The following is a 15985-nucleotide window of genomic DNA, read 5'->3' as shown; positions in this document are numbered from 1 at the left end:
TATTTGACATTACCTTCTTAGGCTAATTTTATATAAGTAGTAATATTTTCACTTAATGTTTTTGCATTATGTAGGTCAATAACAAAAAACAATAACATTAGCTGGGTTTTCACAGACTGGGTAAGGATGCACTTACATTTGGCATGGTTGCCTTGAACAATGCCCGAGCGCAATTGTCCCCAATCCACCACACGCTTGCCCTCACACTTTATATCGACTTTATCGATCCGAGCATGCTTTCATCATTAGGATGCCATTGTTGTGACAAAAACTGGGAGTAAAGCTTTCTCAGAACAATGGAGTCCATCGTAATGTTTGTGGCTTTTGATTTCGAGTCATTTGGGACGCGGTGATACACACGCCCAACATAGTGATTAGTCAATCTAACACTCATTTAAACATAACTCTGCTGCTCACATCAGACGTTTTTTTACATAGGCAGATGAAGTTGAATAACTGCAACTGATTTCTCACCTTCGGAACCACACTTTTTGGTGATTTGAGCCCAAGTGAACCACGCTTGCAACCAGGTGCGGTACGGAGCGATCACACTAGTCAAACAAACCTGGATTTAGGGGTCAAATTCGCTTGGGCACGGTTTGGTTTGGATAGTATGAGTGCGCCCTAAAAGTTCACAGTGTCTGAACAAAGTCAGTATTACCGTTTCTTGAGAAAGTTCCTGTGGTTTAGTTTGAGCTTTACCTCATTTTTGTGGTTTTTCGTTCATTTCATTTATTAGCCTGGCTTGTACTTCAATTTTTTAGTTATAATTATAGATCTGTTGATTGGCACATAACATGTTTACTACACACTAACTTCTGCATTTAGAGCTCTGCTTGGCTAGTCTTAACCTTTGTTTCTCTAGGTGATTTAAAGCGTTGGAACGAACAAATGGCATTTTATTTGTTGTAAGCCTCGACAAACAGGCCGATTTTGGCCAAGTGCATTTTTCCATCATCCTCAGCTTGTTTTCAGAAGCTAATCACTGCGAGGGAGGAGAGGAGAGCTGGTTGACATTTAGTGTTCAGTTACAAATGCTAAAGGTTTGAGTCCCTATTAACAGAGAACTTAGCAGAATAGCAGCTCCTCTTTAATGTCATTTTTATGTAAAGATATACATAGTATGATAAACTGAATGTTGTGTGTGGCTTCTTATCTTGTGTGTTGATTAGTATGTGTTCATCTAGTGCCAAGCTGAAGAAGTTCTCTTCCCCTTTGTGGTTTTGACACTTTAGACACATTTTTTTGTTGCCATACATGCACTTTTTAAACGTTCTGTTTCCCAATGTCAGATTTTTGCTTATTTATTACCTCTTGCGAAGCCATTATTTGTTTCAAGCAGTTTCTCCAAGGATTCATTTAAAATACCCAAAGAGGCCTATTATGGAAAATTCATGAATTGCTTAAATCAGTGGTTCTCAAACTGGGGGCCGCGAGATGGTGCCAGGGGGGCCCCAGCTTTATGACATTTTATAAAATATACATTAATTTATAATGAGTTCTATGTAATTAAACCTAAAAAAATAAGGCTACTAACCAACAGCACTACTTTGTATAATATAATTTTTTTTTTTTTATTAAAACGTTACGTTTTAGAACAAATTGTCATACATTTTCTTTGGGGGGGCCACGAAGGAATGCGCCGTATATAAGGGGGGCCGCACTCTGAAAAAGTTTGAGAACCACTGGCTTAAATGAATGAATCTCTTGCTTAAAATGATGACAAGTGATACAAACTAATAACATAACATTATTGTTTAAAATTCTACATTTTTATGTCAGGCAAGTTTTGCTTGGGCTCTTTACTGGTTCATCTGCAGCAGTATGTCGAATGTAGTGCCAGTCAGAGCCAAGTTTAACATCATATATTTGTCAATCCAGGCCATTAAAATGCTCATAATTCATATTATTATTATTATTATTATTATTACAGTAGTTTTATATTTACATTTTTATTAGGGACAATATAAATAAGTACGTCATAATCTGGCACAGTAATGAAGTTAAAAAATGACTTTTAAGGAGCGTTGAATCAAGGAATCAATTTTAACATGAGCTTTTGTTATATATGAGGTCTTCGTACTTGAACAAACATCCTGTAAGTTTCAGAACTGAAAATGCCCTTGTTACTGAAATATCAACATGGTTATTGACACCAAGCCCAGAAAACACCAGATTCTGGATTGTGCCTGTCTGTGACATAGTTGATCATTTAAACACTGCCTCTATTTAGCGTCTACTTTGAAAGCCGCTGCCACTAGTTTGCGCAAATCGGATAGTCCATACAACAAACAAACATGTCGTTGAAGAGGGCAAAATATTGTTGTAGAATAACACAGTTGCTAGGGTTGGGTATCGAAACCCGGTGCCAGCCTATATGGCCGGAATCTACCAGACTGAATTAGAACACAGATTTCGGTGCCTCGTTTCAGTGCCTCTTAAATGCCTGAACGGAAATGTTTTGCTCTCTGAAGCGCAAAAAGCATAATCACACCAGCACGGCACATGATCGCTAGTTAAATTATACTGCACTCATATGGTGTTAATAATTTCCTGTCTTAGAAAAGTCATGTGAATGTAAAAGTTGAAAAGCTTTGGTAATACATAAGATGGAGTTAATAATAAAAGTTAAATTTTTTCGATTAACTTTGTCCATGTTTTACATTTGTTGTAGTTTTATATTGATAAAAAAACGTAGACCAATCAATTGTTTAAAAAAATCTAATGATCTTTAGATATATTTATGTTATAAGTATATAAATATTTTCAATCTATTTGTTTTTATTAAAAGTTATTTTTAATTTAAGCACGTCATTTTACTCATTTATTAAAATTTTTTTATTTATTAAACAAGCTGTTTAATATAAGCAAGTTTGTCATTGCAGTATTATATTGGTGTTGAGTTTTACATTAAGAATAATAATGTACTAACATTTTATAACTTTTTTAATTCAAGAAATGGAAATATTTAATAATCTAATGTAAAGATCAAAAGTGTATTTGCCAAATATATTTTCATTTCAAATATGCAGTGTGTTTAACAAGTTCAGAAGGTGAAAAAAATCCTCACCTGCACATTCCTAAAAATGCAAATCCAACACATGTTTGTAAGAACTAGGGCTGTCAAAAGATTAATCGCGATTAATCACATCCAAAATAAAAGTTTGTGTTTATATAACATATGTGTGGGTACTGTGTATAATTATTATTTATATATAAAAACGCTCCCAATCATGTAGATATTTAAGAAAAATTGGTTATATTTATATATAAAATATTTATATTTATATATAATATAAATTATATAAATGTATATACAGTATTTAAATGCAAATATTTCTTAAATATATACAAGAATGTGTGTGTTTTTATATATACATAATATTTACACACAGCACAGACACACATATGTTATGTAAACACAAACTTTTATTTTGGATGCAATTAATTGCGATTAATCTTTTGACAGCCTTAGTAAGTACATAAGTGTCTGTGTTATTTTTACATTCTGACTTAAAAGAACAATTTGAGAAAATAAGATCATCATGACTGTGAATTTGCTTTGAAGGCAGCTTATTTTGCCAGAGAAAGCTAATATGGAAACATTTCTTCAGAAGAATTGCTGAAACGTATTACTTTACTGATGTTTTTATTAGTAGGCCTACTACAGCTGTTATTGGGGACGCGACAGTCACCAGTGTCAAGTTCATGCAGAAATCGACAAAACGTGGGTGGAGGTAGATAAAAAATGTTTGCGCGCAATTCTCAAATCGCCCACAGGATGATGGCATTTATCAGTTTAATTCGATTTTACAAAACCGATACCCGATAATGCTTACATATCGGGAAACAGATATATTGGTCGATATACTTTGACATCGGCGAGCAGTAACATCATCATCATGGGGCTAGGCTAAATGCTAACACATTCAAGACACACTGTACAAAGACTAAGTGCACGCATTGAAAAACGATAGGTATGTATTAATTTGTCTAACTTGGTGGTAAGAACATAATAAAATATTGAAAAACAGTGGTGTTTTCCTTTTAAAAAGTGTCTCGTCACACCCCTACTTATTAACACAGGCATGTGCATTTTCAAAGCATGGGCATTTCTGTGCCGAATGCACTTCGTCTGGGTTTGTACAAGTTTCAGAAAGAAATTTTTTCGACTACTGAATCTGGGTTGTGGCTAGAAGGGATACAGCTACGGACAAAATATTGTGAAATCTCGCTGGATGTGTGCTGTTTTCATCTTAATCCTTAAACCCAACATCTTGCGAAATTCGGCCATAGCTGTAACCTTTCTAGCCAGAACCCTGAATCTGTTGCATAAGCATTGCAGGAAGTACAGCCTCCAGGAGCTTTGCTTTTTCGAAAGTAGCAGTACAGCTGATGTATCTTTTATAAATCTGATAAAACTAAAGACTCTTTGGAGATATAATGGATGCAGTACTACCCCATAGGTACTCAAGATTAACATACATTAAGAAACTCATGCAATAAACAAATAAGATTTCAGATTGAACTTTTAACCGTGCTGTATTTCTTCTTCTCATCCATATTTCTCAGGCTAAACAATGCCCCGGTCAGAGGCTTCGAGGAGGATGTGGGTAACAAAACCACCCTGCGTCTATTCTATCCTGAATCGGCGTCTCCTATCCCGGAAATCCACAATAACCCAGACACCCTCCTGGTCCTGGTACCTTTCAAAGATCACGACCTGCGCTGGCTCAAAATGATCTTATACAATGAGAAAAGGGTACGTGATGTCACAGTGTATGTTGTCTGTGGCTTTTTACACGTGCCTCACCCAGTTTCGGTCCACTGAACCACAGTTCTGTTTTTTTAGTAAACATGAGACACCGTTCACTCTTGTGCTTGATTTAGGTTCTAAAGGGCTTTTGGAAACTTCCTCCACAAATCTGGCTTGGCGGGACCAGTCAGATCCGTGTGCTGGATCCATATTTTCTTCGTCTGACAGCCAGCAATCTTCTTAAAATTCCCCTGAGACCGAACCGACAACAGGTGAGATTGTTACACGTGGCCAGGCAAATAGGGAATTTGTGTTAAAGACTCTTTCTTACCTTGGCAGGGCTCTTTCCTTGGCAGAGCGGGTGTTCCAAAGCATTTCGACATAATACATGTTCTGCTTCTCATTTTAGATGTGGTGTCGCTTACATACACATGATTGCAATAAAACATTAAGGCTTAGTTCCAAAACATTTCAAACATAGGCAGAATCTTAGCCTTTTAAGGTAATATAGCCACATTAGACACAAAGGCTGTTCCTAAAGGTAGGAGGCCAAATTATAATGCTTTTAAATATACCTCATTTTGGCCAAATCTAAGGAAACATCACACATATCCTTTACAGAGAAAACAATTACTGTGATTGGTTATGATAAAAGTGTGTTTTATAAAACGGGCAGTTTTGGTTCTTCCTTCTGATTGGTTGAAACGCGTCCTAAGCTGTGATCAAATACACCGTTAACCCCACGGTTCAGACCGCATTACATAAGTATCACTGCGCCACTGTTGCTACGTACTGATTTACGAAAATAAACACCACAGTCTTTAATCATATTTTTCATTTTTTTTTTTAAATTGAAGAGTTTCGTTGCAAAACGAGATAAATCCATTTTTTTTTAATTTTTGTCAAAACATGTTTATTATTATGTTATCATGTTATTATTTTGTTTTATGGTGCTACTTAGCTGTATTTTTTAAGTTATGAAGGTTTAAATCAAAACAAACCAACTGCAGTTGCATTAAAAATTAATTGGAATGCACAACCGAAAAACGAGATTTGTGAACAATTAAAACAACGGTGGTTATCTCGTTTTGCAACTAAACTCTTCAATTGCACAATTAATGGCGATATCCAGATAAATGTCAATAAATATTGTTGAGTCATCTCGTCAATAATGAGAAAACGTTCTCTGAGGAGTTTCTACCTCAAATTTATATTTCCCCTATTATCCACTGGGTGGCGATCTTACACAACTTAAACACTGACGCATTCACTCAACACTAAAAACACTGTGTAAGTTTTGATCAGGCTCTGAATCTGATCTCTTACAAAAGTTATTCACAAAATTCAATTATCTCCGCTTTTAGCTAAAAATTTAGGAGGTGATAAGAAAAAAATGAACGTAGGATAAAACTTTTTTATTTTTTAGATAGCAGAGGGTGAGTTTTTTTATTTTATATATTTTATGTTTATTTAAAGAAGAAAATTTGGAAGCCTTTAAACTAAAAAAACTAAAAAAAATGCTGACGGGGAAATTTAAGCATGCTTCCAAGCATATTTGATCATCACTTTTTAACAGTTTCACGATATAAATGTTAATGTATAAATTAGATGAATGTTGATTTATGAAATTAAACATCACAGTCTTTAATCATATTTTCATTTGCTGCGTCTGTGTTGGTTGGGAACTACGCTCCATTTCAGCCACACTTGATTCTGAGAACTAATTTGTTTGGTGGAAGAGTAATATTTGTACTAATATAATTAAAATGTATTTTCTGTGTTTTATTTTTTGAAATCCTGCTATGCATATGAAGTAACCATTTTATAAAAGCACCACAAAGCAGTGGTGTTACAGTGCATTTTATAACAGTTAAGGTGGTTTAATGCCCCTTAGCTGTTATAAAATGCACAGGTAACCCACTTCTTCTTGTGGCTTATTGCTTTATTTGAGCCTGTTATATAGATTAAATGCAACTTTTTTTCATTACACAAGTACAAGTACAAGGCAGTGCAAATGTAGTAAGACTAGAGTTCAAAAGAATTTAGATAAAATGTCTTTCAGTTTATTTTTGGTACGCATTCTCAAAGGCGTGAAACATCCAGGAAACGGCTTACATCATTCTGTACTTCCTTTCTACACACCCAAGATTCTCTCTCTCTCTCTCTCTCTCTCTCTCTCTCACATTCACTCTCTTTTTCTGTCATTTACTTACTGTTTTCTTTTTTGTGTTCTCTTGCACAGCCATAGTTGTGTATGAGCAGTGATATTTATTTGGATTTATAAAGTTTACGGTTACAGTTGTTGTGGTGTTGATTCACATTATTTCTATATTATTGACTATTATCAAATCCAATATAATTTCTTATTTTAGTCAGTCGTTGATGTGTTTTTTTGGTGAAAAGTGACTTCTTTGATGTACTTCTTGACACAGCTATTGTGTAGTTTTAATAAACATTACTCTGCCACCTAATGGTCATGTATGATTCAGCAACAACAACTGTTTTTCTAATTTTGTTTTTGTGGTTTTATTTCTCATCCAACAGTATGTACTAGACAAATATAAGCCAATACTTTATGAATCCTTTGTGAATAGATTTTAATTTTACCTAGTAGGTGGTTTCTACAAAACTCCTTGATCTGAAAAGCGATGTGTCCCTGATTGGCCAGCTAATCTGTACGTTGTGATTGGTCTGAATACCTCTGATGTCAGCTGGAAATGTGACGCTCCTTACCATGTTTGAAAGATTTGCTCACAATGCAATGCTGACAGGAGTTAACTTACAGGCTGAGTCCGAAGCGGGAGGAATTATGGTAAACTGTTGCCTACAATCCGTGTGTTTGTTGTAGTTCAAGAAAAAATTTTTTACGTTTGAAACGATAACTCGCATCATCGTTTACTTTGGGGTTTGTAGCTTTTGCATATCGTTAACATGTACTAATAAACACTTACACACCAAAGGAAATGTAAAATCGTGAATCAGACAATAGTTGCTCTTTAAATGTCTTTGCATTATCCACATGGATGAATTATAGCAATGTATGTTTAGGCGATCCTGCTCAACCATACACTCAAAAAAATGCTGGGTTATCAGTGTTGTGCCTGAACGAGTTCATTGAACGAAAGTTCATGAACTCGTTCATATTTTGGGCGAACGTGAACTGAACGTACTGTATTACTGCCTGATGAATGTTACTGTGAACTCGTTCAATCTGGTATGTGAACGGCACGCTCTCTCAGTTTAAAGTCGTTCAAAAGAGTGGCTATAGATTTCTATAGAGTCTTCCAGGCGAAAACCCGGCTAAAACACACTGTAAACAGGCCTTAATGTGTAGCGGAAAAAACACCCAATCTGGCAACACTGCCACCAGTGTATCATTGCTGCATGCGTCATTAAAACAAAGAGCAGTGTGAGGACGCTTCTGAAATCCCTGCAGCGCCACTCACATAGTTTAACATTAAATAACATCATATTTGTCCCAAATTGTTAACGATTAACATAGGATGCTAATGCATATTCTGGATCTCTGACTAAGCTCACGCTATTTAACGTGCATGTGAGGTGTGCGATACCTGCGAGTTGTCCTACTGTACACGTGACGGCGTGCAGCGCTTCTTGCTCGGTATGCGACCCCCTTGAAGCACATCGTCTTGCTGCCCCCTCCCCATTCTGTTATTGGTTCCCTGTTTCAGGAGCAAAATTGGTCCATAGTTTCCATGCTAGATTTGCAGCATGAATAAATTTGTGCGCAAAGCAGCATGGGGAAATCCAGGCTACCTTTGGGATCACTCACTTAACCAATGCAGAAGTGAATGACCGCCAGCATGAGGTGTTTATGTAGTTTTTATATAGAAGTTTAATTTAATACTTGTGGCTGTTTTCAGATGATACCGGATGTTTTGTACTCATGCTACAGTTGTGTGGCCTGTACTGCAAACTTTAAACACAACCATATGCATGTCTTCTCATTGTCTTTTGTGCACTTTTGTTGTTGGTTGGTTTGTTTGTTTGAAGCACACACCACATATTTTTGTCAGGCTGCCATTTTCTTCAGCATGTTTTGAAGGCTCTGATTGGCCATTGCAAAACTTCCAAGACACTCATGCAGTATTATCTTGCTTTATATCCTGCTGGATGATTAATAGCAATCTCCTCCTGCATACCTCACTGACAGGACCCCTGCTTACCATACATCTGGGCTATCAGCCAGACTCTTAAGACACATGCTTTAGGAAGGCAGAAAATACAGCTATACTCTGTCAATAAACATAACACGCCATTAAGCGGATCCCACTTGCACACTTCCTCAATCTATTTCTATTAAAGTGGTTTATTACATAAAAAGACTAAAACATTTGTAAGATGTTTTCAGCAGTGTGAAGGCCAAAATATGCCTGCCACTAGTTTGTCGTGACAAACATGACCAAGACCCAAGACACAGTCTTTAGTTAAATGTCTGTTAACCTTTTGGGTAAATAGTGAGAGCATTGAAAAGAAAATGCTAGCATGCCCACAGTTTCTTATATTTGAATAAGAACCAAATGTAAGAGGAAATTATAAGGTTATTCAGTGACTTTGTGGCAGTCATTTTATTATACAGGGTTTCTATGGTCATTGAAATACGTGTAAATAGAGTGTTGCAGAGATGACCTATTTTTGTAGGCCAACCCCGGAAGTAAGCGGGACACTGGTTCCTTTCACTAAAAAGCACATTCATTTTTCCCATCGCCTTTTGAATTACCACAGAAAATAAGCTTTGTGTTTAACAAAAGTTTATAACACTTTTATGAATTATAAAGTCTTACTTTTTTTTATTTCTAGTAAACACATTCAGACTTCAACTTTGTTGGAAAAAACATGTAAGTTTCACAAAATGTTATTAAACACAGCATTTTTTTTTGCCATAATCCAAAGGTCTATAGGAAATATGAATAGGCTTTTAGCATGTGTCCTGCTATCGTCTGGGATTTTCCTAGAAAAATGTCATCCCTGTGGCACTCTATATCAGGGAATTTTAAAATTTCCCTTGCCTATAATAAATAAAAATTGCAACATCATAAAATCCTGTATGCATTTTTAGGATAATAATTGTTTTTAATAAAGGATTTTATGCTTAAATGTGCAATGTGGGACATTTACTGTACGTGAACACCGCCGCTGGTGAGAGCGTCCAAAAATGACCCTATAGAAAAAGAGTAGTGGACTGTCTGACCTAGGGTTGGGCGATAAAACGATATCGATATGTTTTGGCGATACACCTTTATCGATAACGGTAAAGAATATGTTTGATATAATGCCTGTTAATGCATTGCTAAAACTAAAATTAGCATCGGAACAATGTTGTGTGTAAGCTGTGCATACTTGTGGGCCGGGTATACTTCTTTTCCGCATCTGGCTTGTGTGCGGAGCTTTCAAAGTGACTATGCGCAGATGGTACTGTTTGACACATACGCAATACAAATGATTTCTTATTCAAATTATTACTCTACCAGGCCGTACTGATTTGGCGACATTTACAGTAGGCTACTTTAAAAATGTAAGTGAAGAAAAGTAGCCAATTCACCATTACAAACAAAGTTTAGAACAAACAACAAGAACCAAAGAACAGGAATCATTTATGCTGGCGAAAAGAGAGAGCATTTACAGAGTTTATTAACACCAATTTAATCTTTATGTAAGACATACACATTTTTTTGTACTGCTAAACTAAAATGGTTTATTGTTTGCCTTAATAAAGTGCGTAAATAAAACATACAGTGATTAAATTAAAACTTTTTCTACTTGTCATTTTTTTTTAAAAGATTACTAAAATTAAAGGAACAGTATGTAGGATTGTTGCCAAAACTGGTATTGCAATAACAAAACTTGTGGCTTAAACTGGTACTGCAATCACACAACTGGTTGCCAATACACAAAATGACAACATAAACATCAGTTGAGGGCTGCAACTCCACTTTTTAAATGACAATATCCTGTCCAGACCACTGTTGTCAGTGATATAAGTATTTGAAATGAAAATGATTTCTTGATGTCTAGTGACATTTAAGGGCCATTTTATGATTCATTGATATCAATTTCTGACATACTGTTCCTTTAATTATCAATGTCGATGATAAACATTTTAGCTTTATTGCCCAGTCCTAGTCTGACAATAAAGTTGAGCTGACGCCACTGCTCGCCGGGGCTCGCTGCCTGCTCTTATTAATGACTTAAAGCTACTTTGAAGTTCTCACTGGAGAAAGGATCTCTTGAGAGAAATGCAATATAATATAAATAACTATAATATCAGTGCTGTTTTTTATCTACATACATCACGGGTCCCCCTTACATTGAAGTCACCGTCATGTTTCTACAGTATAGCCCTAAACAGATAAACTGCTCTACAGAGCGCGTTTCGTTCCTACGTCGTTTTAGATGACGACATGTTTGTACCGTAGCTTCACTATGCATTTCAAAATTAAGGGGAGAGCTGTTGACTGTAATTCACAGTCTCAACACTAGATGCTGCTAAAAGTCCCACATTGCACCTTTAAATATATGTGATTGGTTAGATATTGTCAAAAATTCTCTCTCTCTCTCTCTCTCTCTCTCTCTCTCTCTCACTCTCTCTCTCTCTCTCTCTCTCTCTCTCATATTGTTATGGTTTGTAACATTCATGTTCCATGACAGTGAGTACCAAATTATTAAAATAATTGTAAGTGAACACTGAATGGACACCAGATATACATTACTGTACAACCGTTTTAGGCCACCATCACCATCTATGTTGTTTTAGCAAAGTTTTAATGTCTATCCATATTTATTCTTCACTTATTAAGATACAAACAAAAAATACAGGAAATGTGTACACAAAATTAAAAACAAACTCTTGGCACGAAACGCATCTTGGGATTTTTTAAGGAGACTGATCAGTCCTGAAGTCATTTAGATTAGAATTAGAAATTAGGATTTAATTTCATTTAGGTTTTGGAGATCCTGCAGTTGCCTGCTATTGCTCAAGTGGAAGAGGAGTTTACCGTAAATACTTGACACTACAGCTTATACTTTTATACTGTTTTACATACACATTTCCTGTAGTGTCTGGTTGTTTTTTAATAAAGAGACTGAGAAATAATTATATATGATCACTATACAATTGCAAAATCTAATGGTGGCCTAAGACTTTTGCTCAGAACTGTTCCTGCCGTTATATAATCCAGAGTTTCCACAGGTCCTTGAAATCCTTGAAAGTTTGTGAATCTGGGGGGGAAATTCCAAGGCCCTGGGAAGTTTTGGAAATATACATACATACATAGATACAGGTCATTGAAAGTGCTTGAATCAATTTTTTCTGGAAAAAAATCCACATTCCCTGTGTAGTGTAGGGTAATATCATAAAAAATTCTAGACTTTTTAAGCACACGTGCTAAACTGTTCGCTTTAATGCTTATATTGTTCGCTTTAATGCTTATATCTTCTGTATGCGAATGTTGATTCATACCAAAATGCTTTTTTGCATAGTTGTGTTTGACACATAAAAAACGTCTCTGGTTACGTATGTAACTGTTGTTCCCTGAAAAGGGAACAAGACGCTGTGTCTCCCTTGCCATACTTCCTGCGTCCTTGTAACGCTGCCTTTGGCATATTTCAGATAGCGATATACTTCCTGGCTCCTGCATCACCCTGTCTTTGTCATTAAGCCCCTCGAAAGGGAACTGTAACAGTGTATCTTAAAAGGTAACACGATGTAACCTTGCTCTCACTTGAAATGTGTCCCCACATTTAGTCCTTGAATTTGAGGGTATTGGACCTGGAAAGTCCTTGAAAGTTCCTTGAATTTGAAGTTAACCCTGATAAACAAGTGATGATGTGACGGGACACTGAGGTTCATGGTTAACACATTACTGTCAATATACAAAGTGCAGGGAGTATTGTTACATAATGTCTACATGTACATTAGAAAAGGAAAGTTCATTTGGAGGGTTGAAGAAGTCTCTTGTTAAAGGTGACATTGTTTTTCCTCTAATGAAATGAATTGTGTTAAGAGAGAGGAGGAGTTTGTGTAGGTTGCTCAGTAGCTGCTGAACTCATGGAGCAATTCAGAAATGTAATGACTTGGAACCGAGAGAGAGAGAGAGAGAGATAGAGATAGATAGAGAGAGAGAGAGAGAGAGAGAGAGAGAGAGAGAGAGAGAGAGAGAGAGAGAGAGATGAAGACACAGCTTAAACAACCAGCCTGGAAAATGCAGAGATTTATTACTTTTCCAGACTATTTGGGAAATTTCCACCAAACAAGTGACCGTAGCCAATAGTTTACTGCAAGCACGGTTTATTGCATTGTTAGAGCGCAGCCTATAGGTGTGTGTTTAGCATTTTTAGACAAGTTACTTGTCAAGTTTAGTCATGTGTGTAAAAGTTTGCTTAGTACAAACAATATGAAACTCAAGTGTGGGGCTTATTGGATTATGTATTAAGACATTTAAATGTAAATCACTTAAAGGAATATTCCATTTTCTTAAAAGTAAAATCCAGATAATTTACTCACCACCATGTCATCCAAAATGTTGATGTCTTTCTTTGTTTAGTCAAGAAGAAATTATGTTTTTTGAGGAAAACATTGCATTTTCATTTTTCTCATTTTAATGGACTTTAATAGACACCAACACTTAACACTTAACTCAACACGTAACAGTTTTTTTCAACCGAGTTTCAAAGGACTATAAACGATCCCAAACGAGGCATAAGGGTCTTATCTAGCGAAACGATTGTCATTTTTGACAAGAAAAATAAAAAATATGCTATTTTTAACCACAACTTTTTGTCTAGGTCCGGTCCAGCGCGACCTAACAAATGCGTGGTGACGTAGGGAGGTCACGTGTTACATATATAAAACGCACATTTGCGGACCATTGTAAACAACTGACACAAAGACATTAATTAGTATCAGGTCCTCTTTCAACACACTTGTAAACACTGGGGCGGAGTTTTGCGTTCGTCTTCTGTGACCTCTTGACGTCATGACGTATTGCGTGGGGTCACCTGCCGTATCACGACCAGATCTGGACGAGAAGTTGTGCTTTAAAAGTGTATGTTTGTTGTTTTTCTTGTCAAAAATGACGGTCGTTTCCCTGGATGGGACCCTTGTGCCTCGTTTGGGATTGTTTGTAGTCCTTTGAAACTCCTTTGAAAAAAGTGTTGAGTTGGGTGTTGATTGTTGGTGTCTATTGGGGTCCATTAAAATGAGAAAAATCCTGCAATGTTTTCCTCAAAAAACATAATTTCTTCTCGACTGAACAAAGAAAGACATCAACATTTTGGATGAGAGTAAATTATCTGGATTTTTCTTTTAAGAAAATGGAATATTCCTTTAAGGATAAATGTAGGTTCATGTTTTTTGCGTCCAATCTTCACTGAGTAAGAGAAGCAGGTGACATGAATATCATATTAAATAATATATTTTTACACACATATAAGAGTTTAATATAGCATGTCATATTAGTTTTATTGTACTTTTATGGGGAGTAACAGAATGTAAAATTTTGTGCCAATGTTAAAAAATTTAAAAAACAATTGGATATGCTTTAAAAAGGTGAGATTAAAGGTTCCTTGTCTGCAATGCCAGAAAAACAAATTGTGGTTCCCAAAAAGAATGTAACCATTTTTTTCATAGTCTGATGACCCTTTCTCCACTACAAAGAAGCTTTTGTGTTTTTTGTAAGGTTCTGCATGGAACCATACAGCATGAAAAATTAAAACACAATCTGAAAGAACACAACCGCCCCCTGCAGGAGAACAGATGCTATTGACTGTTTTCATAACAGCTCTGCTTTGTTTTTCTTTCAGAAGCCAGTGCATCCAACCACTGGTATTCTGGCAGTGTTTGTGGCACTAAACTACTGTGATGTCGTCCACCTGGCAGGATTCGGTTATCCCGAGGCCAGAAACCAGCAACATCCAATTCATTACTATGGACAGGACACACTGAAGTCCATGAAGGTTGGTTTAAAAGCGTAAAAAACTTGTGAAAAGGTGCACTTTTATGTCTTGTAACTCTCATGTTGGTCGTTTCAGAATTCCAACCATGATCTGGATCAAGAGGCACAAGTTCTGAAGAGACTGGAAGAACAGGGGCTCATTTTGTACCTTCGGCAATCTTAGCACGTGTACAAACGCCACTCTTCAGTATTTGTTTTATATGGTCACATGTGTATATACAGCATAGTACAAACAGTATTCACTAAACTACAAAAAGTGTTTTTGTTTTTGAAATCTACACAAGCTACAAAAAGACAAAGTTTTATGCTTGAAATGACAATGCCACAGAGCTGCCTGTTACAGTAGTTGTCTCTTTAAAATTTCAGCATTTGTGCGATTAACACAATTTGTCTCTGACATTGGGATATTTATAATTAATACTTCTTTTTTTTTCTTTATAATAGCACCACTGGATATTTTGTGAACATCTTAAGTATTTAATTAAAATAAAATGTTTTATGCTGAAAATTCTCTGATCAGCTTTCATCAAGTTTCATACTAGCCAGAAATTAAATTATTGGGAAAGTTTCCTGGACAGGTTTTAGATTAACCCAGTGTCATATTAGGATATTTAAGTATTTTTTTACAAGCAAACCTTACAAAAAACTTTACAGGTGTGCATCTTGAGACAAAACAATAGTACAGTTTTAGTCTAGGATAAGCCCTGTCTGGGAAACTGTCCCATTGTTAGTGCTCTCCTGATTTTGCCACGTGGTTGATGTCCTCAAGGCAACATTATGTTGACATTTCAATCAGCCAATCAGATTTTAAGAATAAGTTTACAGTTTAAGTTTAAAACAAGGATTATCTGCTTCTATTTTGATTTTAGGGTTCAGTTATGGTTAGGGTTGTGGTGGGTTTAGGTTTTATATACAAAAATATTGTCCTTGAGTCAACACAATATGTTGCCCTGAGGACATCTCTTACTTTGCAAAATCACGTTGAGCATTATGTTGGTGTAATACCTTACGCACCCTGAAGAGGGCGTTCAATCCACACCATAGTGGAAAAACGGTCTGTTTATGTGTCTACATATATGCACTGAAGCACGACGTATGTACATGATGGCCTTATGTTCACTTTTGGTTTTATGGTTATTGTTTCGATTTAAAGTGGAGAGAACTGGGACTTTGAGTCATATTCATTACTGTGTCACAGAGTAAGGGACATCTGGAGTTGTGTCAGACAGCAGGGAGTGTTTTAATGTGCCTGAAT

At 36.1% G+C, this 15985-nt stretch overlaps 1 protein-coding gene across 7 annotated transcripts in view; it reads left to right on the top strand.

Moving 5' to 3' along the window:
* st3gal4 (ST3 beta-galactoside alpha-2,3-sialyltransferase 4) overlaps nt 1-15238 on the top strand; it is a 45165-nt gene extending 29927 nt beyond the window's left edge. For 5 of the 7 annotated variants that reach the window (XM_055174244.2, XM_055174238.2, XM_055174241.2 and 2 more), the window contains 4 exons: nt 4573-4762; nt 4891-5028; nt 14579-14731; nt 14807-15238. In XM_055174244.2, the coding sequence (XP_055030219.2) occupies nt 4573-4762; nt 4891-5028; nt 14579-14731; nt 14807-14893 (568 nt within the window). In that variant the 3' untranslated portion in view covers nt 14894-15238. The remainder of the gene's footprint in view (nt 1-4572; nt 4763-4890; nt 5029-14578; nt 14732-14806) is intronic. The other 2 variants (XM_055174242.2, XM_055174243.2) reach the window with 1 other exon arrangement.
* The last annotated feature ends 747 nt before the right edge of the window (nt 15239-15985 follow it).

This window comes from Misgurnus anguillicaudatus, chromosome 15 (genome assembly GCF_027580225.2).
Source record: "Misgurnus anguillicaudatus chromosome 15, ASM2758022v2, whole genome shotgun sequence".
Lineage (NCBI taxonomy): Eukaryota > Metazoa > Chordata > Actinopteri > Cypriniformes > Cobitidae > Misgurnus > Misgurnus anguillicaudatus.
This window is presented reverse-complemented; position numbering and strand designations above follow the sequence as displayed.